This window comes from Macaca nemestrina, chromosome X (genome assembly GCF_043159975.1).
Source record: "Macaca nemestrina isolate mMacNem1 chromosome X, mMacNem.hap1, whole genome shotgun sequence".
Taxonomy (NCBI): domain Eukaryota; kingdom Metazoa; phylum Chordata; class Mammalia; order Primates; family Cercopithecidae; genus Macaca; species Macaca nemestrina.
In genome coordinates this window covers 68,825,961-68,851,682 of record NC_092145.1, presented here as the reverse complement: position 1 = coordinate 68,851,682, position 25,722 = coordinate 68,825,961, and the positions used below count along the sequence as shown (strand labels likewise).

The 25,722-nt window shown below is 36.3% G+C and overlaps 1 protein-coding gene across 8 annotated transcripts in view; it reads right to left on the bottom strand.

Annotated features, from left to right (window-relative positions):
• LOC105488015 (CHM Rab escort protein) overlaps window positions 1–25,722 on the bottom strand; it is a 191,270-nt gene that overhangs the window by 21,666 nt on the left and 143,882 nt on the right. For all 8 annotated transcript variants that reach the window (XM_011751662.2, XM_011751660.3, XM_071088994.1 and 5 more), the window contains 3 exons: window positions 17,680–17,784; window positions 17,242–17,305; window positions 10,812–10,908 (listed from right to left, as the gene is read on the bottom strand). In XM_011751662.2, the coding sequence (XP_011749964.2) occupies window positions 10,812–10,908; window positions 17,242–17,305; window positions 17,680–17,784 (266 nt within the window). The remainder of the gene's footprint in view (window positions 1–10,811; window positions 10,909–17,241; window positions 17,306–17,679; window positions 17,785–25,722) is intronic.

Below are 25,722 nucleotides of genomic sequence, written 5' to 3'. Positions count from 1 at the left end.
TCAATAAAACAGAGAAGCTCAGACATACTTTCTCTATGGTAGCAAGTAAGGAAATGAGTTTGATGACATATGACACACAATTTAATTTTTAAATTCTACTATGAAAAAGTCTATAGTCAACTTATACTTTCTCAGTAGAATTTAAGAAAAAAAATCCAGAACGTCACCTTAAGATCAGGAAGAAAAATTAGTTTACGTATAATAAAATCAAATCTTTGTCTTGTGACAAAACTAATAATAATAATTTGGAATGTCATATTTTCAAAAAGCAAACGAAAAAGGCACTGATAATTGTTTTAAATCAGTATCTAACTCATTTTTATAAAAGGTATATAGCACTTTAAAAATAGGGTCACAAAAGCAGAAAAAGTATATAAACCAGTATCTACATGAAATTCTGTGTTATTATGTATATCATATATATATTTCACGTTATATATTCACAAATATATAATCATATCACAGATAAATAACATCCTGTAACATCAAATCCCAGAATAAAACAGCTGTTATTGCCTGATTAGTATGTATGAAAAAAATTCAAAATGTCTAGTGTATGAGTAAATACTGCAAAGAACATGAAAATGAACGTCAAATGGAAGGGTTGCAAAGATAATGTTCTGTTCATTTACAAATGACTTTAAAAGAAAGTAAATCTCATATTAAATTCACTTAGGATATAAGATGAATAGAAATAAATATATTAGGTACGTCCTGAAAGATGAACTCTGTGAAAAAAAATATGGCTTGTTTAGCTTTGAAAAACACAATAAACAAATACATTTCAGTTATTTAACAATCTCAGTAACCTGAACCAAATTAGCTGAGGGGAGGAAAATTTAAGCGGACTTTAGATTTTACAAAACGTAACTCTACTACTTTAAAAACAGATGCAAAAACGAGGCTAACCCAAAGTTGCTTAGAAAAATGCCTACATTACTGGGTAACCATGATTTCCTATCAGTCTATCAATATATCGGCTTAAGTAACATTGATACTAATAACAGTCCTGAGGTAGATACTATCATTATTCCTCTTTCACAGATAGGAAAGCTGAGGCACAGAGAAATTAAGTAACTTGCCTAAGGTTAGTCAAGTAGTTAGTAAAAACTGGGATTTGAACCCAGCCTATGTTCTCCACCACTATACGGATTGTGTTAATGAAATGTATCTCCCTTGTTTAGTGAACTATTTATTTGCCTTTCAAGAACCTTTCATATATACTATTTCCATATCTGTAAAGGTAAACTTCAGTGGTATACTTATGGTTTTACAAATTCTAAATCAAACCAAATTTAAGGCAATGTGACATCTATGAAAAGTCATTAAAGAGAATAAAAAGTATAAGTGAACTCTGAGGTAGTTTTATGTCTTAAGCACATTCTTGAGCACACACTTAAGACTACATACAATATAGCATTTGCATAGCACAGGATTAAAAATAAAAAGCGTAAAAAGTGTGACTTGTATAAAGACAAAAGTGGCTGAGAAGTTGAAAACACTGAGAATTATACATTCTACCTTATTACATGACATCTAAAACATTAAGATTTAATGTTTTATATATTATACACCACTGAAAGTGACAATAATTAAATAATATTTAATATAAAGTGCCACAGTATTAGTCAAACCTGGTTAGTCGACACTAAAAATTTGCAAATTTCTACCCCGTGCTCAATGGGAAGAAAGTAAAAGCTTGTGCTGATTTAAGAATGGATAAATTTGGGTAGTAGATACTGAAGAGAAGTAAAGATAAAATGAGTATCAGAATTAGTTAACAAGTGAATACTTAATATGTACTTAAAGACAACATAAAACCTTCATAGTTAAGAGTAGAGTACCTGTGACAAATTTAAACTTCCTCATCTACTTGGATTTATGTGGGGAAAATAATACCTTTAAAATCAGTAATATTTTTCAAAGAAAAATACATCTTCATATATAGATTGTTATGGCTAATTAATAATGGACATACTAGATTAGACATAAATGAAATCCAGTGTTTAAAACTACAAAAAGGCTTAAATTTTTACTGAAGAACTCCCATAATTTCTCTAAAAGCCATAATTTTGTAATAAGTATGTCTAAGTTAATTTGCTCGTGAATAACATATCTTTAAAATACATTCTTTGTTAAACAACTGAACTCTAAATCATCAAAGTTTACATCATTTACTTTCTATAAATTTCATTTTATAAACTTTGAGGTATGGGTACAAGTCACAAAGTCTCATTGGTCTATATTTTGATTATATTTGATTTATTCAAGTATAACTACATCAGTTACAGTACTTGCCAATATTTGTCAAATGATTCTTCCGACAGGAAGAACAGTAAGTTTATTTCATGATTTCATTATTACAGCATCAAGTTTTAGGGCAAGGAAGGCACTTGGTTCCACTCATTTAGCAATACTGATTACATGTCTGCCACTTATACAATGGAACCAAAGTTTAAATGTATAGATGTGTTTGTCCACTTATTTTAAGTAACCGTTTGAAGAGAAAATAAGTCACAACAAAATCCATTTCAAGTTAGTGATTTTTTTAAAATATAAAATTTACATTTAAAATTTATTCTTCTTAAACACTATTTTATTGTTTGATTTCTACAAAACCATGATCAAATGGATGATCGCAAACATTTCAACATAATTACTACAAATATGAGAATTCCACCACATAGCTAATGTAAACATATATAAATAACACCATTCAGATAGAATGGTAAAAAGTCTTCCACCAAGAATTCTAATTGAAACAAATTCTTTTGAATATACATTTCTTTCCAATTGAGTAATGTCAAATTCCACACATCCTTCCCCCCCAAAAGTGAGATGTTATGGCACAAATAAGCATATTTAGCATTTTCAGTTTTTGGAGCTTGACCTGGAAAATAATGAAATTATGTTTCTAAATTATTCTGTAAAGAAACAATTATGTGAATTTTAAAACATGTTCCATTGTGCTCAGGAGATGCTTTATTCAAAAGGTATAGGAAAGTCAAAACCCTTAAAAGAGATTTGAAAGTAAAAGTAGTTAGGAAAGAGAAATGACTGTGTAACATTCTAAACTAAATAATTTGCTCATAGTTGGGGGAGCTTAAAAAGAGAAAAATAAATGAGTTACAAACAGGTTTGGATACATAAAATAAACACAGGGTATATTTGCTTCTTTTCTTTTTTTCTGACTTGAAACAGAAAGAAACCAATAGAAAAGAAAAAGGTGGTTTAAAGCCTTCTATGAGATTATAAGGCTAGTTGTTTCAGAAGACAGACTGAGAACAGAACAACTTGCAACTATCTGTGACGTCAATGACTCTCAATTAGGGCAGCAGCAGGAAAATACACCATTAAAGACCTTTAACGTCCAAGTTACAAATTGTTCTTGAATGTCTATGAACAGGCAAAAAGCATTAAAAAAGAAGGAGAAAAAAAAGAATCTAAGCTTTAATAAGAGCAAGTGAATGATAAAAATATCAGTTTCTATCTCAGTGTATTTCTTAAGTCTTGTTATATATTACACATTAAACATTAACTCTATTATAGCACTACTCCAGTAATGAATGTTATTGTAAAAAGAATGCATACAAGATTTTTAAATGAACATTAACTTCTCTTTTTATTGGGAACAAGGCATAGTATAAATAATAAATTGAAACTTAACTCTCTCAGCCAACCTTCCTGGTGTAAGCCTTACTATTAAGACTAAAAAACCAAACCCAGTCCCTTTGTCTAGTTTTGTACTGATAAACTGATTAAGCTATGGTGATATGGTTCAGCTGTGTCCCCACCCAAATCTCATCTTGAATTCCCACATGTTGTGGGAGGGAACCAGTGGGAGGTAACTGAATCATGGAGACAGCTCTTTCCTATGCTGTTCTCGTTATAGTGAATAAGTCTCAAGAGATCTGATGGTTTTATAAGGGGGAGTTTTCCTGCACAAGCTCTCTCTCTTTGCCTGCTGCCATCCATGTAACACGTGACTTGCCCCTCCTTGACTCCCACCATGACTGTGAGGTTTCCCCAGCCACGTGGAACTGTAAGTCCATTATAAACCCCTTTCTTTGGTAAATGGCCCGGTTTCCGGTATCTTTATCAGCAGCACGAAAATGAACTCATACAGTAAACTGGTACCATTAGAGTGAGGCGCTACTGAGAATATACCTGAACATGTGGAAGCAACTTTGGAACTGGGTAACAGGGAGACGTGGGTTTAGAAGAAGACAGGAAAATGTGGGAAAGTTTGGAACTCCACAGATAGTTGTTTAATGGCTTTGACCAAAACACTGATAATTATATGGACAATGAAATCCAGGCTGAGGTGGTCTCAGATGGAGCTGAGGAACTTGTTGGGAACTGGAGTAAAGGTGACTCTTGTTATGTTTTAGCAGAGACTGGCAGCATTTTGCTCCTGCTCTACAGATCTGTGGAACTCTGAACTTAAGGGAGATGATTTAGGGTGTCTGGTGGAAGAAATTTCTAAGCAGTGAAGCATTCAAGAGGCGGCATGGGTGCTGTTAAAGGCATCCAGTTCTGAAAGGGAAACAGTGCATAAAAGTTTGGAAAATTTGCAGCCTGACAATGAGATTGAAAAGAAAAACCTATTTCCTGAGGAGAAATTCAAGCTGGTTGTAGAAATTGGTATATGTAATGAGGAGTCAAATGTTAATCACCAAGACAATGGTGAAAATGTCTCTAGGCCATGTCAGAGACCTTGGCGGCAGCCCCTCCCATCACATGCCTGGAGGCCTAAGAGGAAAAAAATGGCTTCATGGGCCAGGTCCAGGGACCCCCTGCTGTGTGAAGTCTAAGGATGTGGTGCCCTGCATCCCAGCTGCTCTAGTCATGGCTAAAAGGGGCCGAAGTACAGCTCATAACTCATAACTTTATGAGTTATTAAATGCAAGTTTAAACACAATATTTCAATTTTCAAACTGGCAAAGGAGTTTTGATAAGAACACTCAGTGCTCTTGAAGCTTTGAAGAAAACAGACATGTTTGTTTACAAACTGCCATTGGATGTGTAAGTCGGTATAACTTTGGGGGCACTTTGAGACTTCCACATCCAGAAAGAATAAAGGAGATTATCCTGGTTTTTCCTGAGTACAGCTAAAAATCTTGGACATAATATATAAAACCAACATAGCAAGACTCTGAAAACTGGAACGAAGAAAGCAGACCGGTTAGAGAACTTGAGACCAAAAGAGCAAAATGGCAGAGTCCCCTGGGTTTTCTTTTGTACCATATATCTCCAAGTGAGAGCCATAGAAACTGACAACTGGAAACACCAATGGACTCAGATTTTAAAAGCCCCAACAAAAACCTACACTCTCTAGCAAAAGACCAGGAAAGAGTATCTTAGCAAGACAGAAAACTTTGGGACAATAATTCCTCTACTCCTGCCAAGCACCACTGAAAAAACTGAGGTCTCACTTCAGTTTAAATGGCATAACCAAAATAACTGAAAATGCTATCACAGACATGCAAAAACATTTTCGTACTACATTTATTAAAAAACATATTATAAAACAGTACATAAAACAATACTGCATTTTATGAAAATACATGTGCATGCCCATACAAAGAAAAAAGGACAAAGAATCATACACCAAGGGTATTTATCATTACTTGGTAGTAATGATATAGTAACTTTTCTTTTTTGTAATGATATAGTAACTTTTCTTTTTTGTATCTTCCAAATTATCAACAGTGAACATGAATTATTAGACTGGGGATATTAAAATATGACAAACGGAAAAATAATTTACAAAACAATTTATGAAGGCTATTTACAATTTATGACCAAGTCCTCAAAAGCAATTGCAACAAAAACAAAAATTGACAAATGGGACCTAATTAAACTAAAAAGCGTGTACACAACAAAAGAAACTATCAAAAGAGTAAACAAATAAACTATAGAATGGGAGAGAATATTCAAAAACTATGCATCCAACAAACAACTTATATCCAAAAGCTATAAAAAACTTAAATCAACAAGAATAAAACCATCCCATTAAAAAGTACGCAACGGATTTGAACAGACGCTTCTCAAAAGAAGAGATATAAGTGGCCAACAAACATATGAAAAAATGCTCAACATCACTAATCAGAGAAATGCAAATCAAACTACAAAGAGACACCATCTCACCCTAGTCAGAATGGCTATTATTAATAATTCAAAAAATACCAGATGCTGTCCAGGCTGCAGAGAAAAGGGAATGTTTATACACTGTTGGCAGGAATGTGAATTAGTTCAGCCACTGTGGAAAGCAGTTTGGAGATTTCTCTAAAAACTTAGAACAGAGCTACCATTCAACCAAGCAATCCCACTGCTGGGTATATAACCAAAAGAAAATAAAGCATTTCACAAAGAAAAAAAAAATGCACTCCCATGTTCATCACAGCACTATTCACGAGCAAAGACATGGAACCTAGCTGCCAATCAACAGTGGACTGGATTAAAAAAATGCGGTACATATACAGCATGGGATACTATGCAGTCATAAAAAACAAACAAAATCATGTCATTTGCAGCAACATGGATGCAGCTGCAGCTGGAGGCCATTATCCTAAGTGAATTAACACAGAAATAGAAATCCAAATATTACATGAACTCACTTATAAGTGGGAGCTAAATCTGGGGTACACATGGACATAAAGATGGGAACAACAGACACTGAAGACTCCAAAAGGAGGAAGGGAGGGAAGAAATGGCTGAAAAACTTCTATTGGGTACTATGTTCACTATCTGAGTGACAGGATAAACAGAAGACCAAACCTCAGCATCATGTGATATACCCTTGTAATAAATCTGTGCATATACTCCGTGAATCTAAACTAAAAATGGAAATTTGAAAAAGTAAATTCACAAACATAAAATAAATACAAATTACAAAAATCATAACAGGTGCAGTTTTATTTTATATCTAAGAAGCTAACACAGATAAAAAGACATGAAAAATAGTTAAAGTAATAATAGAAAATAACAACTGTCATGGTTAAGATTTTCCTGTAGCACAAATCACTATATGATATGGTTTGGCTGTGTCCACAGCCAAATCTCAACTTGAATTGTATCTCCCAGAATTCCCACGTGTTGTGGGAAGGACCCAGTGGAAGGTAACTGAATCACGGGGGCTGGTCTTTCCCATGCTATTCTCATGATAGTGAGTAAGTCTCATGAGATCTGATGGGTTTATTAGGGGTTTCTGCTTTTGCTTCTTCCTCATTTTTCTCTTGCTGCTGCCATGTAAGAAGTGCCTTTTGCCTCCTGCCATGATTCTGAAGCATCCTCAGCCTATGGAACTGTAAGTCCAATTAAACCTCTTTCTTCCCAGTTTCAGGTATGTCTTTATCAGCAGCATGAAAACAGACCAACACAGTAAATTGGTCCCAGTAGAGTGGGGCATTGTTGAAAAGATACCCGAAAATGTAAAAGTGACTTTGGAACTGGTTAACAGGCAGAGGATGGAATGATTTGGAGGGCTCAGAAGGACAAGAAAATGTGGGAAAGTTTGGAACCTCCTAGAGACCTGTTGAATGGCATTGATAAAAATGCTGATAGTGATATGAACAATAAGGTCCAGGCTGAGGTGGTCTCAGATGGAGCTGAGGAACTTGTTGGGAACTGGAGTAAAGGTGATTCTTGGTATGTTTTAACAAAGAGACTGGTGGCACTTTGGCCCTACCCTAGAGATCTGTGGAACTTTGAACTTGAGAGAGATTATTTAAGGTATCTGGTGGAAGAAATTTCTAAGCAGCAAAGCATTCAAAAGGTGACTTGGGTGCTGTTAAAAGCATTCCATTTTAAATGGGACACAGAGCATAAACGTTCACAAAATTTGCAGCTTGACAATGAAGTAGAAAAGAAAAACATATTTTTCGAAGAGAAATTCAAGCCTGTTGCAGAAATTTGCATAAGTAGCAAGGAACCTAATGTTAATCACCAAGACCATGAGGAAAATATCTCCAGGCCACGTCAGAGACCTTCACTGCAGTCTCTCTCATCATAGGCCTAGAGGCCCAGGAGGAAAAAGTGGTTTCATGGGCCACCTCCTGCATATTGTGTGCAGCCTAGGAACTTGGTATCCTGTGTCCCAGTCACTCCAGCAGTGGCTGAAAGGGCCCAACGTAGAGCTCAGGCTGTGGCTTCAGAGGGTGCAAGCCCCAAGCCTTGGCAGCTTCCATGTGGTGTTGACCCTGTGGTGCATAGAAGTCAAGAACTGGGGTTTGGGAACCTCTACCTCGATTTCAGAAGATGTATGGAAATGCCTGAATGCCCAGGCAAAAGGCTGCTGGAGGGGTGGCGCCCCCATGGAGAACCTCTGTTAAGGCACTGTGGAAGGGAAATGTAGGGTTGGAGCCCCCATACAGAGTCTCTATTCTGGCACTGCCTTAGTGGAACTGTGAGAAGAGGGCCACTGCCCTCCAGATCCCAGAATGATGACAGATCCACCAACTGGTTGCATCAGGAAAAGTTGCAGACACTCAACGCCAGCCTGTGAAAGCAGCCAGGAGGCAGGCTATACCCTGCAAAGCCACAGGGGCAGAGCTGCCTAAGACCAGGGAACCTACCTCTTGCATCAGTGTGACCTGGATGTGAGAGACCTGGAGTCAAAGGAGATCATTTTGGAGCTTTAAAATGTGACTGCCCCGCTGGATTTTGGACTTGCATGGGGCCTGTAAACCCTTTGTTTTGGCCAATTTCTCCTATTTGGAATGGCTGTATTTACCCAATACCTAGACCTCCATTGTATCTAGGAAGTTAACTAACTTGCTTTTGATTTTACAGGCTCATTGGCAGATAGGACTTGCCTTGTTTCAGATGAGACTTTGGACTGTGGACTTTTGAGTTAATGCTGAAATAAGACTTTGGGGGACTCTTGGGAAGGCATGATTGCTTTTGAAATATGAGGACATGAGATTCGGAGGGGCTGGAGGTGGAATGATATGGTTTGGCTGTGTCCCCACTGAAATCTCAACTTGAATTGTATCTCCCAGAATTCCCACGTCTTGTGGGAGGGACCCGGGGGGAGGTAAATGAATCATGGGGGCTGGTCTTTCTCACGCTATTCTCATGAGAGTGAATAAGTCTTACGAGATCTGATGGGTTTATCAGGGGTTTCTGCTTTTGTTTTTTCCTCATTTTTTTCTTGCCACCGCCATGTTAAGAAGTGCCTTTCACCTCCTGCCATGATTCTGAGACCTCCCCAGCCATGTGGAACTGTGATTCCAATTAAACCTCTTTTCCTTCCAAATTTCGGGTATGTCTTTATTAACAGCATGAAAACCAACTAATACACTATAAAAGGAGAAATGGTCCTCTGAGCTACTTTTCCAAAGGAAGTTTAGGATTATAGCAATGTTGAAAAGTTTTCTTAACCCTCTCTGCTGGCATCAGACTTTCCATTTTTAAGTAGTAGCTCTACATTTCCCCACTGAAGTTTTCCTTGTGACCACGCAAAACCATATTAGTTCTTTTTGCTTCTCAGAATTCACGTAACAATCTGAGCAACACGTTTACAGGATCAAAAACTATTTTTCTAGTTAATGATATTATGTCTCCCTCCTATGAATCCCCAGAGTACACTGTTTGTTGGTACCTCTCATATTTTGCGTCTGCCAGCTACTTTTGTGCTTGTTTTATCTGTTCAACTAGACTGTGAATCCCCTATGGTCAGGGGTTATCTTACTCATCTTTACGTACCATGAAATGCCTAGCACAATATGTCGTACTCAGTTAATAAATAAATTGTCTTGTTCCATTAGGTGAGCAGTAAGAACAATTATGAACATTTCAAATCAGGCATCTCACCTTCTGCTTCTAATACTTATAGTACATAGCTTAGGTCTAGGCACAGTGATGTATAATGTATACTTATTGACTCCTATTTACTGAAATATCAAGAAGTATGTTGTAGAATGCATGATATCTAATGCTGCTGGAAACAAAAATTTTGAAACATATAAGTGAAAGAGCAGGTAAAGTAGTCCTTAACTTTAGTCTCATAAAAAAACAAAATAAATGGAAAATTTATACATGAAAAAAGTTCAGTACTTGGATTTAGAATTTAGAATTCAAAGTGCTATGGTTTGTATATATGTGTCTCCCCACAATTCATATGTTGACATATGCAATGCAAAAGTATTACCTCTTAATACCTCAAGTAGGCCCACAATGCAAAAGTATTAAAAGGTAGGGCCTTTGGAAGATGGTTAGGTCACAAGAGCTCTGCCCTTATAAATGAGATTAGTGTTCTTACAAAAGGCTTCAAGGAAGCTTTTTTACTCCCTTGCCCATATGAGGACACACAGAAGGTGTCACTTATGAGGAACAGGTCCTCATCAGACACTGAATCGGCTGGCACCTTGATTTTGGACTTTCCAGCCTCTACAATTGTGAGCAATAAATTTCTATTGTTTATAAGTTACCCAGTCTAATGTATTTTTTCATAGCAGCTCACATGGACTAAGACAGAAAGTAAAGAAAAAACAATTAGCAGTAAAAAAAAAAAATGTTATGCAACCAGGTTTCCAATAAGCTAAATAAAAGTTAGAATTGAAAGTCATAAAATTCCTTCACTGGAGAACTAAAACATTAAGCCTGTGAAGATTTAGCCACTGAAATGTTTACAGGTAAGGGGATGGTATGAAATGACTTACTCTATAACCATATTTTGTATAAACAAAAACTGTGAATAATAAAAAAGCGAGAAAATCTCTGTAAATAGCACCTTCACAACTGTAATAGCTGCTCCCTTTACCCCCTAAACAAACACAAAATACAAATAACCACTCCACTATGCTTACAGGTGCCCTTCATGCATGTCATCGTTGAAGAACATAACTCAATGACCCGAACAGCAAACATTCCTGGTTCCTCTGCTGGCACTGTCAAAATGGAAATCTAAAAAGCAAAAATAAAGTATCAGACACAGCTGTTAGATCTCATTTTCATTCTTCTAACATTAAAATGCTATTAACTTCTAAACTGAGTATCTTTTTCAAACATCTCTTGATGTCTGAAAAAAATATGGCTTGTAAGGATTTAATTTTGGAACAGAATTTGAAACATATTTATGTATCTTTTCATAATTCTCATAGATAACAACTATTTTAAATACATTTAATATTTATTTAATCCTTACTTACTATAGGTTTCTTACTATAAACTTATTATAGGTTAACTAACCATTATCTAAATTCCAAAATACTCCAAAATCCAAAATTTACTGCCGACATGATGCTCTAAGGAAATGTTCATTGGAGCATGTTGCTCATTGGAGCACGTTGGATTTCAGATTTTCAAATTAGGGACATTCAACTGGCACACTCCAAAATCTGAAAAAATCTGAAATCCCAAACACTTCTGGTTTCAAGCATTTCAGATAAGGGATATTCAATTTGTATTTTCAAAGGATACAATTAGGACTTCTTAGTTCTGAAATATGTGTACTTTGCTGTTTGAAATTAGACCATATTAAATCAATCTTGATTACTCATAATGGCTAAAAACAGCAACTAGCACTAATAATTAAAGATGTTACCCATTCCAATCATATTGAAGCAAGCAAACTAAATATATATCAAAACATTTGAAAACAAATAATTTTTAAACACTCCATTAATAAAAGTAGGAATTCAGAATCAAAAGTAAAATGTAAAATTATTCTTAAGTACTATTTATTGATATGTAGTATACTATCCTAGGCATTAATGATATGCTAGATGGCTTTATATTTAAAAACTTTAAATGATCTTCAGGTCAATGTTTCTTTTTTTTTTTTTTTTTGAGATGGAGTCTCAACTCTGTTGCCCAGGCTGGTGTACAGTGGTACAATCTTGGCTCACTGCAACCCCCGCCTCCTGGATTCAAATGATTCTCATGCCTCAGCCTCCCAAGTAGCTAGGATTACAGGCATGCATTACCACACCTGGCTATATATATATATATATATATATATATATATATATATATACACACACACATATATTTTTTTTTTTTTTGTATTTTTTGTAGAGATGGGGGTTTCACCATGTTGGCCAGGCTGATCTCGAACTCATGACCTCAAGCAATCCAGCTACCTTGGCTTCCCAAAGTACTGGGATTATAGACATGAGCCACTGCGCCCGGCCCAGGTCAATGTTTCTTTGTAGATCCTAAAGTTTCAATACTAATCCTCAATCTAATCTTCAATCTCAGGAAATTTTATCCTCTCACATAGAAAATACTTATCAAAAGGGAAAAGTGCATTTGCACTTTGCCCTATAAGTGCTATGCTACATTTTGACTGAGAATGTCACAGTGATGGCCCAAAGAGGAAACACCTAAAACAAATTTTACAATAGAAATTATTTTGATAACCATGACTATCCTACTTTTATGTACATTTCTGGCCTCAAAATGTTTCAAAAACTTATTTCTCCATGTTCCTCTCAACTCCCTTTGTTCATGATAGGAAATGCACTTTGGCATTAAAGAGATAGTAGCCACTAAGACATTGAATGTTGAACAACAGTTAAATGAGTATAACTAAAAACATGACCATAATTGGAAAAGTATCTTAATGGGTGCAATAACATGTAAGGACTTCTTTTGATTTCTACAACTATCACTTTTTTTTTTTTTTTTTAACTGAGATGCAATTAGTAACCTCCTACTACAGTACCTCCGTCACCTGAACTCTGAGAAGTTAACTGTCTTAAACCTCATAGAGATGATAAAAACCATCAAAAAAGAACTCCCTCAACCCTCTAATACCATAAAATTTACCTGGACCCACACCTATTCTTCCCTCTAAGTCCCATCATTCTATCTATACTGTACAACTCAAAAAAAAAAAAAAAAGAAAAGGGGGGGCGGAGAAGATGAAGGAAGAAAACTCTCTACAGGAAACAAAGAAAGACAAGCAGGACACACACTTTAGACTGATCACTCTGAAGGATATGTAGAAGGCAGATTTGAAGTAGACAAGATGAGAGAAGAATGACCAATTATGAGTCAGAGATGATGAGTCCCGTAACTGGAACAGTGAGAAAAGGCAGATCAAAGCAACTTTTAGAAAGTACATTGAAGGACGTGAAGTTGATGAGATGTCAGAGAGGGAAGGAAGAAGTTGCCATTGAAAGGATGTCAGAACTATTCCCAGAAGTAGGGAACACTGGATGAGGAGCAATTTGCAGAGGGAAGATGGTGAGTTAAGTTTTGAGTGTGTTCCATTTGACAGACGTCCAGCAGGAAGCTTGTGGGCCAGACACTCCTGGGAGATATAGAAGTGTCTGTCACCAAGATTTATGCAGAATTGATATCATGAGACTACAGAGAGTCATCTAGTGAGTATGCCTACAGCAAGACAAACTGTGGGCTGAGAGAAAAACACTGAGGAGCCCTGATATTTAAGGACTGGGTAAAGGAACAAGAGCCCACTAACGAAGTAGAGAGGAAACAGAGTCATGAGGGGAACCACAAGAGCAGAGTTTCATGGAAGCCAAGAGTACAGACTTTCAAGAGAAATGGAATAATAACATTGTCAAAAGTCCCAGTAGATAAGAACTAAAAAATATCCCCTAGCTCTGACTTCTGTGAAGTTATTAATGAATTTAGCAAGAAAAAAAATGTGGCAGAAATATGAGGATAGAAACCAGGTTGCAGTGTCATAGAAATGAATGGGAGGTAAGGAACTGGTGGCAGCAAGTATAGACACTGTCTTGAAAATGTTGATAAGAGGGAAGATAGCTAGAGATGGGGACAGAATCAAGGGAGTGGTTCCTTTTTTATTTTTAGAACAGAAAATGCTAGTGTGTGTGTGTGTGTATATATATATTAGCATATATGAAATAGAAAATGCTTGCTTGTGTGTGTGTGTGTGTGTATGTCTGTTCAAAAACAAAATGGTGCCAGCAACAGTGGGGAGACGCTGAAGATACAGGAGAGAGAGCAGGCAATAAAGGGTGGGGTGTGTGTGGGGGTGTGTGTGTGTGTATGTGTGTGTCAAGGGCACTTGTCAAAGGGGCTGGCTTTGAACAAGGAGGGGAGCCTCCTGATTCATTCGTGAGTTAAAGTACACACGTGGTGGTGGGACAGGAAGTCAAAGACTACTGTGCGTGGTGGATAGCCTCACTATTTTCAGTGAAGCAAGGTCGGGGGAGGGGCAGCGGGGTGAGAGGAGCAAGGAATAAGCAGGGTGGGTAAAATCATGAAGACCTGCATTAGGCACTGAGGGAAAAGGGAAAGGGAGATGTCAGGCCAGTGGAAGAACTGACTGGTGATGTGTGCTGAAGGTCCAGCTGAATAACGCTGGCACCCTTGCATCTGTGGCATGGTTAGTCTGTCTGGTTGTACGGTTTTCTTAAGCAGCCATCAGTGATCCAGGTGAAGATTATAGCCTGACTCAGGGATGGGATCTTCCTCTGTGGGTGTAGTGGAAGGATATGACAACATGGGTACTGGGAGTGTCAGACAAAGAGCAATTCAGAAGATTTACTATGGGGTCTAGCATAGGGAAAAGGAAAAGGGCAGAAGGGAGATAAACTGAAAAGAAACAGAGGGAATGAGGAATTGTACATCTCAACAGATTGGGGAGCGGGGGGAGGTAAGAGAATGAAAGAGTTGGAAGGATAGGGGCAGATTAATGCCACTATAGATCCATGATCTTCAGATTCAACTGGGCCATTAACATTGCTCAGCAATTTGACCATGAGACAGTACACTCTCCGACTCCTTATGATGATTATTTTATATCTTTCCTTGAGCTTCTACCTATCCACATTTGCACACCCCACTCTCAAAAGATGGCCTCACTTTGTTTATAATTTAAAGAATAAATGTAACCCATAAGATGGGAATTCCCAAATCTACAAATGTATTAACCCTCTGGTTTCAACGTGTCTCCCATTCCATCCAAGGGCAACATTTCTGCCTGTTCTCTGAATTTTAGCCTCCCCAGCCTTTGCCTGGACCTTGATCCATCAATTATCCTCCTCCTTACTTCGGTATCTTCAACCTCTCCCTCTCTACTGGCTTCATCCCATCAGCTGAAATATATACACTAATCTTTTAAAGTAAAGAAACACCCTCTTCATCTCCACGTCCCTCTTCAAAGACCAGTTCCTCTCTCTTACTCTCTTCACAGCTTAGCTTCCTCCAAGAGTTATCTCTATTTGCTCTCTTCACTCTTCTGCCTCCCTGGCACTCTTTGATCCACTCACAAACCTCATAGCTTACTGGGAGATACAGATAATAAACCAGTAATTGTAGGAGAGTGGAGTAAGTAATATAATAGCTGCTATACTATTTCTTCTACACGCCCATGCTCACACTTGTCACACTGAATTACAGTTAATACTTATCAGTATCCGTATTCTCCAGACTGTAAGCTATTTGAGAGCAGAGATGCTATCATAGTGACCACTGTCTCCTTAGAACGCAGCAACACTGGCTGGAAGGTAAAAGGCACTCATTGTTTGCTGAATGGCTTAATGAAAATATTTATACTTACACATGTAACAAGTATATTTGGGGGACTTTTTTGTATATAATGTTCATTTATTACCAATAAAAATTGGGACAAATGAATTGACTTTATCCACTTACACACTTCTTTTATATAAGCAGCAGCTTTCAACTTAAGGAACTATAGGAGCCTACTTTTAGCAGCGGCATACAGAACCAACAATCACATCTACTGAGTAAGGTGATTTTATCAGTAACTATAAAATATGGTCAGAAGGAGAACTGGGTACCCTGGAATTTAAGAGGTCTGACTGAGGAAAAATTAGAGGCATAATGCCATTCCTCTATGGAACTGGGGGTAAGGAGAAAGAAGAGAGTACCAAAATGAATAATGGTAGTAAGGAAACACCATAACTGGGGATATGTGTGGAAATTCATTCACACCAGGCCTAACAGTGGCCTTACAATCATTGCCATAGGGTTGGCTACTGTCTTTTCCTCCCAGATTTTTTTTTTTTTTTTAATGTATTATCTGGGGATTCTCTTTTTCTTCCCATAACAATGTATTTTCAACTTCCCAGAAATAATTGTCAAAATCTAGTATTTAGTCTGATTTTCCTAAAATAAATCTATTATATAAGATGCAACTATTTGTTCCATTGGATGGAAATCCTTAAGAAACCAATGCCATTACATTATTGCCAGCGTGTTTTTTTAAAAACACATTTAAAAAATACTACGAGTATCCCTAATCCAAAAATCTGAAATCCAAAATGTTCTAAAACCCCCCAAAAAAACCCTAAAATCCAAGCACTTCTGACCCCAAGCATTTAAGAGAAGGGATATTCAAACTTTAGTACATATAGCTTAATACGCTGTATTTTGCCAATATTGATTTATACATATTACTACGTAGATTAAATTAGTAACAATGTTATTAGAAAGTACAGGACTCAATGAGGTATCATCTCACACCTTTCAGGATGGCTATTATCAACAAGACAAGAGACAACAAGTGTTGACGAGGATGTAGAAAAAAGCAGACCCTTGTATGCTGTTGGTTGGAATGCAAATCTATACAAACATTATGGAAAACAGTATGGAGGTTCTACAAAAAAATTAAAAATAGAATTATCCTATGATCCACCAATCCAGCTTCTGGATATACATCCATCAGTATCTCAAAGAAATGTCTGCACTCCCATGTTCAATGCAGCAGTATTCGTTGCAGCCAAGATTTGGAAACAACCTAAGTGTCCATCAATGGAAGAATGGGTTTTTAAAAAATGGGGTGTGTGTACGTGTAAACAATGGAATGTTATTCAATCTTTAAAGAAGAAAGCCCTACCATTTTCAAGAACATAGATGAACATGGAGGATATTATGCTAAGTGAAATGAGCCAGAAACAAAAAGGAAAATACTGCATTATTGCATTTATATGTGAAATACAAAAAACTTCAAAGTCATAGAAGCAGAGAATAAAACGGTGCTTGCCAGGAGTTAGGCAAAATGGGGAGCCGTTGGTCAAAGGGTACAAACTTTCAGTTACACAAAAAGAATAACTTTTAGAGATCTAATGTACAGCACAAGACTACAGTTAATAATATGGTATTGTATATTTAAAATTTGCTGAAAGTAGATCTTAAGTGTTCTCACCACAAGAAAGGTAACTATGTAAAGAGATATGTTAATTAGCTTGACTGCAGTGATTAGTTCACCACGTATATATATACCGAAACATCTTCATATATACAACTTTTATTAAAAATATATAGGACTGAATTTACCTGTTGATCTGAATCTGTTTTTAGGACAGATCTATCTGTAATCAGCACTGCCCTGGAGATCTGCCTGTAATGCATAAAACAGTGAAGCAGTAATTCTGATTCCATGGATAAGTTCCGTTTATAGTTATATAACCACCAGAAGGCACGTTTCAAAGATTTAAGTCAGGATAAAAGTGTCACCTCCCCAAACCAAGTCAAGTTCGGCTTTAATCTTTTCTTGGCTCATGAAAGAAGAATGCCTGACCTACAGACAAACCCCAGCTGAAGTAAAGGAGTTGAAATTATGCTAGGCTCCCCTAATACCAGACCCTGTAAAACAAGTAAGATATTGAATATATCTTTGGTTTGGCATTTATTTGCAAGTTACCTGAAGAACAGAATTATACAGAAATGTCAGTAAAATTACCTTCACTTGCTAATGGGTGGAGGGGGCCTTACCTGTATTGCACACGTGAGCACATGTTCTCAGAAAAGTAACTGTCCTCCACGAGGAAATGCTCAGAGATAATTCTCTGACCAAACTGATCTATAATTGCTTTACATCTATAAAGAAGATAAGCATACCATAAAAGTTCATATTAATAATTAAATAATTGAGAAAAACAACATAATCAGCTACCAATTTTAAATCTAAAATGAATTTCTTGTGAAGACAAGATTTAAAACTTGCCTACAATTCCACGTTTTCTGACACAAAACTGACACTAAATGACAGAATATATATTCTTGTTGCTGTTTTGAGGGCTTTTGAAGTACAAAATGAACATGGAATACAACTTAAACATGTATTTTGAATGCCATTAATAAGAATAAAGTCAGGATAAGAATTATAGTAACCGGAAGTTTCCTAATATTTAGGAACATAGAAGCATTTCCTTTGTTTAGAAAACAGGCTTTCTCCCCATCCCCCTTCACAGTTCTAAGAAAAGAAAGAGAGAAAAATTGATTAAATACCTTGTTATACCATTCACAGCCTGTAAAGGCCTTTTACAGGGCTTTTATTTTTCTGTTAAACGTTGTTTCTCTTTTGTCCAAGAATAGCTATATGATCACGTGTTGGATAATGTTTGAAACAGAAAAATGTGATAGAGCTTCTTTTAATATCTGTTTCCACTTTACTTCAAAGGATGATCACAGAAAGATTTCTTTGAAGTGCTGTTTCCAAATAAGGAAAACACTTATGCATGGACATTATCAGGTCTCTGTCATCTGATATGTGTTGGGACAATGAATCATATAGAACCCTCCATTGACCTTCTTTCAATGTGTCTAGATAAAAGGATGAAAATTAGAATCCATCTTCTTGCAGTGCCACAAGTTATAAATGTACTTTATAGGGCTCATTATCCAAACTAATGGACTAAGGGCAACATCCTTGAAATGGACTTACCAGCACTGACAAAGCCAGCATGCAATATTTCAGGAACTATATGCAAATGACCGTGTGTTTGCTATATCTTTTGATTATGGAAATATCAATTTATTTGTGTCACAGCTTCTCCTTTGGGGAATAGAATTATTTTATTAGAAATGAACTTATGTGTTGTCCCTCATAAAATGTAAGCAAATTAATTCCGAAAGCATACTGTGAAATATACTGGTATAAGTTAAAATCTGTTCAATGACTCTAAAAGTAAGCCATATAAGTGATATTTTCCAGGAATAAAGGCATTAAAAATAAAATGACCAACACTCAAGACCAGTAGTGAGAGGAATTTAATTTGCATTTCCTAAAGGCAGATTATGATATGCTGGTATTTTTGAATAAATGGCATCCCACTGCTGTAAGGATAGACTATGATGTCTAATGATGTCACATGTACATTAATAGATATTTTAACCAATTAACCACCTTTAAATATAACGTTTGTTATATTACAGTAATATTTACATGATTTTTTTCCATCTCATCTCCACCTTCTTTCTCTTCTACACTTCAGTTTCTATACATACCTCCTCATATTTCATTGAACTACAGCTCTTGCCTTATAAAATACTTAACAAAATACATCTGAAGTATTTACATCTGATATTTTCCAAAATAATGTTTTAAAAACTGAAAATATAAGTAATTCACTCAGTCTTCTATTTTAAAACACTCATATACCATTTGAAACACAAAGTACTTCAGGCAACTGAGAAGAGAAATCTGCTGTCATTAAACATCAATCTCTATTTGTCCTGTAAGCACTGACAAGCCTTTTTCTTACCTTTAATTCAGAGACTATGTAAAGTCAAGAGGAAATAACTGGGCAGAAAAAAGGGGGTGTTCAATTTCTGTATCTTGATAGGGGCTTACGTTATACAGATTTATCATTTGTTAAAACTCAGTTAAGAGCACTGAAGGTTTGGACACTTCACTGTATGTAAATTTACATCAAAAGAAAAACACTAAACAAATATTGAGCTCCAGTTAATAAAATGTAAGCTGAAGTATTTAGGGGAAATTTAACTGACATCTGCAATTTACAGTAAAATGCAGTAAAAAGGTGAATCGATACAAGGATAGAGGGGTTAATATTTGGGTAGATATGTGACTAAACAAGTTTATTAAAACGTTAATTATAGAATCCGGGAGGTGGATATACAGGTGTTCTCTCAAAATTCCTTCCATGTCAGTATAAGTTTGAAAATGTTCATCATAAAATGTTAAAATAAAACTGGGGGAGGGGGTCAGTGTTAATACAAATCTCAGACCTGAGTGTAAGTCTTTACAAAGGGTTCCCATTTAAACTGCATTATTAAACCTGGCCCTCAAGCTTTGTAGGCTTCTAAACATGAACAAGGTTGTTTTGGTGGTAGCCATACCTTTGTTGACAGACATTTGTTTCAAAAGTTATATTAGAAAGAACTAATGGAGATCACTCAAAAGGCAAGAATGGGGGTGTGGGAGTTAGGGAGCTCAACCATACCAGGAAAAGATACTAACACATGTGCCTATTTATGCTGAGGCTTCTAATGAAACGGTGATTCTCAGAGGAGAAGGAGGAGAAGGAAGCAAATCAGAATCACACCTGGGGGACTTTTTGAAATTATAAAGTACCCCTGGAGATTCTGATAAGCTCCCAAATCCCAAGAAAGAATCACTGTCAAGCGTGTCACTGTTACTGTTGTATCTTTTATGTTGTGCTAGGTGAAGAAAAGTCAAGGGCTATTGGTACAGATAAAATACGTTTCTGCAAAAATTGAGGTGATGGTCGTATATGCCCAAGTCTCAGTCTGGTAGATGATAATCACATGACTCACCTGATAATATCACGCTGAAGTACTAAGGCTCTAGGCTTAAGCAAAGCTGCTCAAATCAAGACATGTTTAAGCAAGTAATAAGATTTGTTTTCCTCTCAGACATTTAACTTACTGTCATATATTCGGCCTAATTGAGAAAACAATGAATAAAAAACCATTGATTTTGATCTAAATTTAGTCTTTGTATTATAAAGATTCATTTAAAAAAATCAGATGACATTTAATTAACAGAAAGCAGCAAAATTAAACAGTGCTGCCAGAGTCATGAAAATACCCTTCCCACATAAACCTGAGGAAGCCAGGAAAGATTAAATCATGTAAGATTTAGTTGAGGGCCTTGCTGAGCCTCATAGATAGTAATTTGAGGAGGAACATAACAGGTGTCCCCAGTTACAGGGACACAATGACCAAGCTGATCATACAAAACACTGAAGGCAGAGAGAACATTTCTAGAGCTAAGCTTTCTAAATCAACAAATCACAAGTTACTCAGTTCTTGGTTCAATGATATAAGTGTGTAAATAGCAAAATGATGATGAGGAAGAAAATAGTAAGATGAAAACTCAATATCTGGAATTTGGCCCAGAAGAGAAAAATAACACTAAAAGGAGTATTCAATCTCTGTGATCTTCAGAATGAATATACCAAATAATTTTATGATAAAGAAAGCAGAAATCACATATGGAATAATTTAAAGGAAAATGTATAAGGAAATTAGAAGACTCTCAATCACTAAAGAAAACAAAATAATTTTCCCTAGTCACTATGGCCTTCTGAGCTTTCTCAAACACACTAGTTCAAACGCCACCTCATCCATAAAACCATTTCAAATGCTTCCCACTCATTTTTTTTGGGTGAAAAACACTCTAATAGTTCTAAACACCATTAACAGGCAAATAACTTCAAATCTATAGTTTTAGGCTCTGACCTCTGCTAAGCTCTGTATCCATATTTGTAACTGTCTATTATCTATTACTTTCTGGATAGACTCCAAGCTCCCTTTTAATAAATAATTGAAAAACAAAAATTGTATATATTCAAGGTGCATAATGTAATGACTTGATATTCACTGTGTAGTGATTACCTCAAATTAACACATCTATCGCCACCCATCACTACCATCTGTGGGTGTCATGAGGAACTTAAAACCTGCTCTTACCAAATCTCAAGGAGAAATACAGTATTATTAGCCAAGCGTTTTTTCAAAACTAGCATGCTGCAAACTGAGTTTATCATGGCTCCTCACCTGCTCCCACTCCCATGGAATCCCTATGTCAGCTAATGGCATAACCAGCAGTTCTCCTACCTCAAATCTCTTCTTATATCTAGTCTGCTATAACATTTTGATTCCACCTTATAAATACTTCCTGAAACTAGCCTCTTCTCTCCATCTCCACTGATACTGACTTAGACTCTTATAATGTCTAATAAGATGATCTGCTAGCAAATTGGTAGTTCATTTGTTTAACATAAATGTATAGCATAACAACCATGTGTGCTGTTCTAAGAGGTAAGAATAAAAATATTTTGCTCTAAAGGACAAGATTCAGACAGAGACAATTTTTGAAGATTCAGGCAGACACAATTTTAAGACAATAGCAAAGTCTGGTGATAACAGATAAGGATAGGGAATTGCGCAGTACTAGAAGAGATACCTAACTCATCTTATGGTGGAGGGATGGAGCATCAGGGAATGCTCTTTGGAGGAAGTGACACATTTGTTGCTTTTAAAGGATAACATACAGTTAAGCAGGCAAATAAGGATACAGATATCTCAGGTAGAAGGGCAGCATTTGCAGGGTTACAAAGGCAAGTAAGAGAAGAGCAGGTACAGAGACCCATGAACAGTTCAGTATTATGTGACAATAAAATGAAAGGCAAGTAGGGAAGAGAGATGAGCCTAGACAAGGAAACAGATGCCAGATTACAGAGTCTCACCCATCATGTGTCATATAAAAAGGTCTTACACTGTATTCTGAGATTATATAAAGGCGCTGAAGCTTTTTAAATGAGGGGGCCAGATGTGCATACTGAACAGATCTCAATGTGCAATTATCTTATAAATTTAGTTGTTCTGTAATGTCCCCCAGTAGACTCTACGTTCCATGAGAACAAAGACTCTGATTGTCTTATTCTCTGCTGTATCCCCAGTGCCTGGCACAAAGAAAACAAATAATACTTGTTGCATGGATGGGTGAATGGATGGATGGTTAATGAAGTATTCTGTACTTGTGAATAGTGTAGAGACAGGAAAAAAATGATACCGAATCTCTGATTTAGGAGGTGAAGAATCACTTTCCATCACAGTGCTTCTTCCAAATCATTGCCAGAATTACCAACTTAAAAGTAGCAAATCTAATCTTGTTTAAAACTATCTGATTATAGTCCAAATTCCTTACTAGCATAGCACAGAAGAATCTTCCCAATAGGTATCCCCCACCACTGGATTCCAAGGTCTCCAACTGTATTAACAGTTACTGTTAGCTAACATAGCTAGCACTTAAAATGTGTAACAAATGGTTCTACAACCTTTATCTATTTAGTTAATACTTATAATAACCCTACGAGGTAGGTGTAGTCAATTGTCCAAGTTTCTAGATAAAGAAACTGGGTCATAGAGAGTTAAACAATTGCTCAAGTACACACAGCTAGTGACAAAGTCAGGATCCAAATCCAATCTATCTAACTTTAGAGCTGTACTCTTTACTGAAGTCTCCTTGTATACAAGGGCAGGTTCCATGTTTTATTCACTTCTTTATGCCCATAACAACTAGCATGGGGGGTGGCAGATGTTAAGTATCTAGAATATGACCACTAGCATTTTGCAAGCAGGCCATGCTAAAATCAGTGCTTCAGCAATGACAAATGGTGTTAAGAATCAGTCACCTCAAACATGGTCTAACATTCTATTCATTACTAACTTCCAAGCATCTAGAGAAGGCATAGACAGCTGGACATGGTGGCTCATGCTTCTAATTCCAGCACTTTGGGAGGCCAAGGCCAGTGGATCACCTGAGGTCAGGAGTCTGACACCAGCCTGGAAACATGGCAAAACCCCGTCTCTACTAAAAATATAAAAATTAGCCAAGCTTGGTCATATGCCTGTAATCCCAGCTACTAGGGGGGCTGAGGCAGGAGAATCACTTGAACCTGGGAGGGGGAGGTTGCAGTGAGCTGAGATTGCACCACTGCACTCCAGCCTGGGTGACAGAGCGAGACTCTGTCTCAAAAATAGAAAGAAAAAAAAAAAAGGCATAGACATCAGAAAAATATATCTGACATCATAAAATATATATTCCTGACATCAGAAAAATATATTCCTGACATCAAGAGAGAGTCATAGTAGGAAAGCAGGTAAGTGAGACAGCTGAAGTACACAGGAAACAGTAGCTGAAGTAATTAATTACAACTATTGGTTATAGATGTATCTGGTCCTGGTCCAAGGTCTTTTCTACCCTACCAAAATATCAAATACTATACTACTAAATGGCCAGATCTAATTTACAGGAGTTTTACCTGGTCAGCATAGCTGCAAAGGAAAACAAAACTATTCAACTAGAACATTCAGTGTTTCCAAAAACAGTCAACGGAAGCATGCAGTATTAGAATTTAGTGAAAAGGTTTAGAAAAGAACCACTGATACGTACCTACATCCTCTCAAATAAGAAAGCAGAATCAATCAAACAAAAATGAAAAATAAAATCTGGCTGAAAATACGTATGCATTTGGTTACATATTCCATATACCATGATTTAATGTGCCTCCTCAATGCCCTATTTCTTCTCTCAAAGTTGGTACAGTATTTTGATGTATAATCACCACATTAAACTCAATGCTGTGATCACTTATGCCTCTCTCAGTTTTCCTAAATGGACAGTGCAAAGAAAAGCACAAAAAGGGTTATAGTCAGTCTTTAATCTTTATTCATTTATTTAAGTCAAAGTTATTGAGTATAATGGCTACTAGGAACCTGCTGGGGGGTTCTGGAGATACAACAGTGAGATCCTTCCTTTTCTTAAAGAGAACTTATGAAATGATCATATGAGGGGACATGACAGTGGGGAGTGGAGACTGACAGAGGGTTCTGATGTACTCTGTGGGATCACAGAATAAACTCAGAATTTTGACTCAAAGTATAAGTCGTTCTTAACTGTCCTAAACAGGAGAGAGGATGTCAAGTGTTACATATAGAAAACTAGGAAAAGAAAGGCAAACTAAAATCATAAGGAGACGAACGCAAATCTTCGCAGATTCCTTAGTTGGTACCCTAATTATACCTAGAATATAACAACTGTCTAAGCCAGCCTTGAATCCTTAAAAAGAAATGTATGTTGCATTTGCCCGATACAAGGTCAAGGTTTTCCCCCAAAAACCTACCCCTCACTTTATTTTCAAGTCCTAACAAAATATCTCCTATTACTGGTTATCTCTCTTGTATATTTGATTTTGAATGGCAAAGCTGTGTTTGGTAAAGATATACTGACTTGAGCCAACTTCAGCCAATGCTAGCTTTAGGTATTTATAAAGACTATTTGACTTGCCAGATTTGTTTAAAGAGGAAAATTTTAATATAAATATGGTAATTATTACTGAAGGTATAAATATGAACTTATACTATTCAAGTATTGCTTGACTCTTAAAACTTTTAAAGATCACTTAAGCAATTTAGTATAGTGAGAATATTGTAGATAACAGTAGTATTATGATTACAGGTCAAGTTTTTTAAACTGTCAAGTTACAGAAATAAATAGTTATAGCTTAGAATAAATTTTCCAGGATGAGATTTATATACAGAATTCAAAATCATTGCATTCTAAAAAAACAAGGACATGAAGATGATGCTCACTGGAAAACTGGGGTTCTAGTAATATAACAATATAATTAATAGCACAAGAAGACTGTGTGCTATTTAATTTACATTCATAAAAGCAGGCACATCCAAGTTGTTCAACTTTTTTAAAATTTCTCACTGGGACTGAAGATTATGCATTATGAGAGAATGGCTTACATTTGAGCATATAAAATATTTTAAGATAATTTATTTCTAAATATTAAGGAAAAGCCAAGTACTTTCTAAGAGCATTAAATAACTCAACCAAAGCATGTCAAATCTAGAAGGAGATCCAGAGATTACTGCAGAGTCCATGTCATTCATCTTACAGATAAAGGATCCGGTCTAGAGGAAAGGATTTGCCTACTGTCATTCATGGCACTAATGGAAATCCAAATCTCCTCT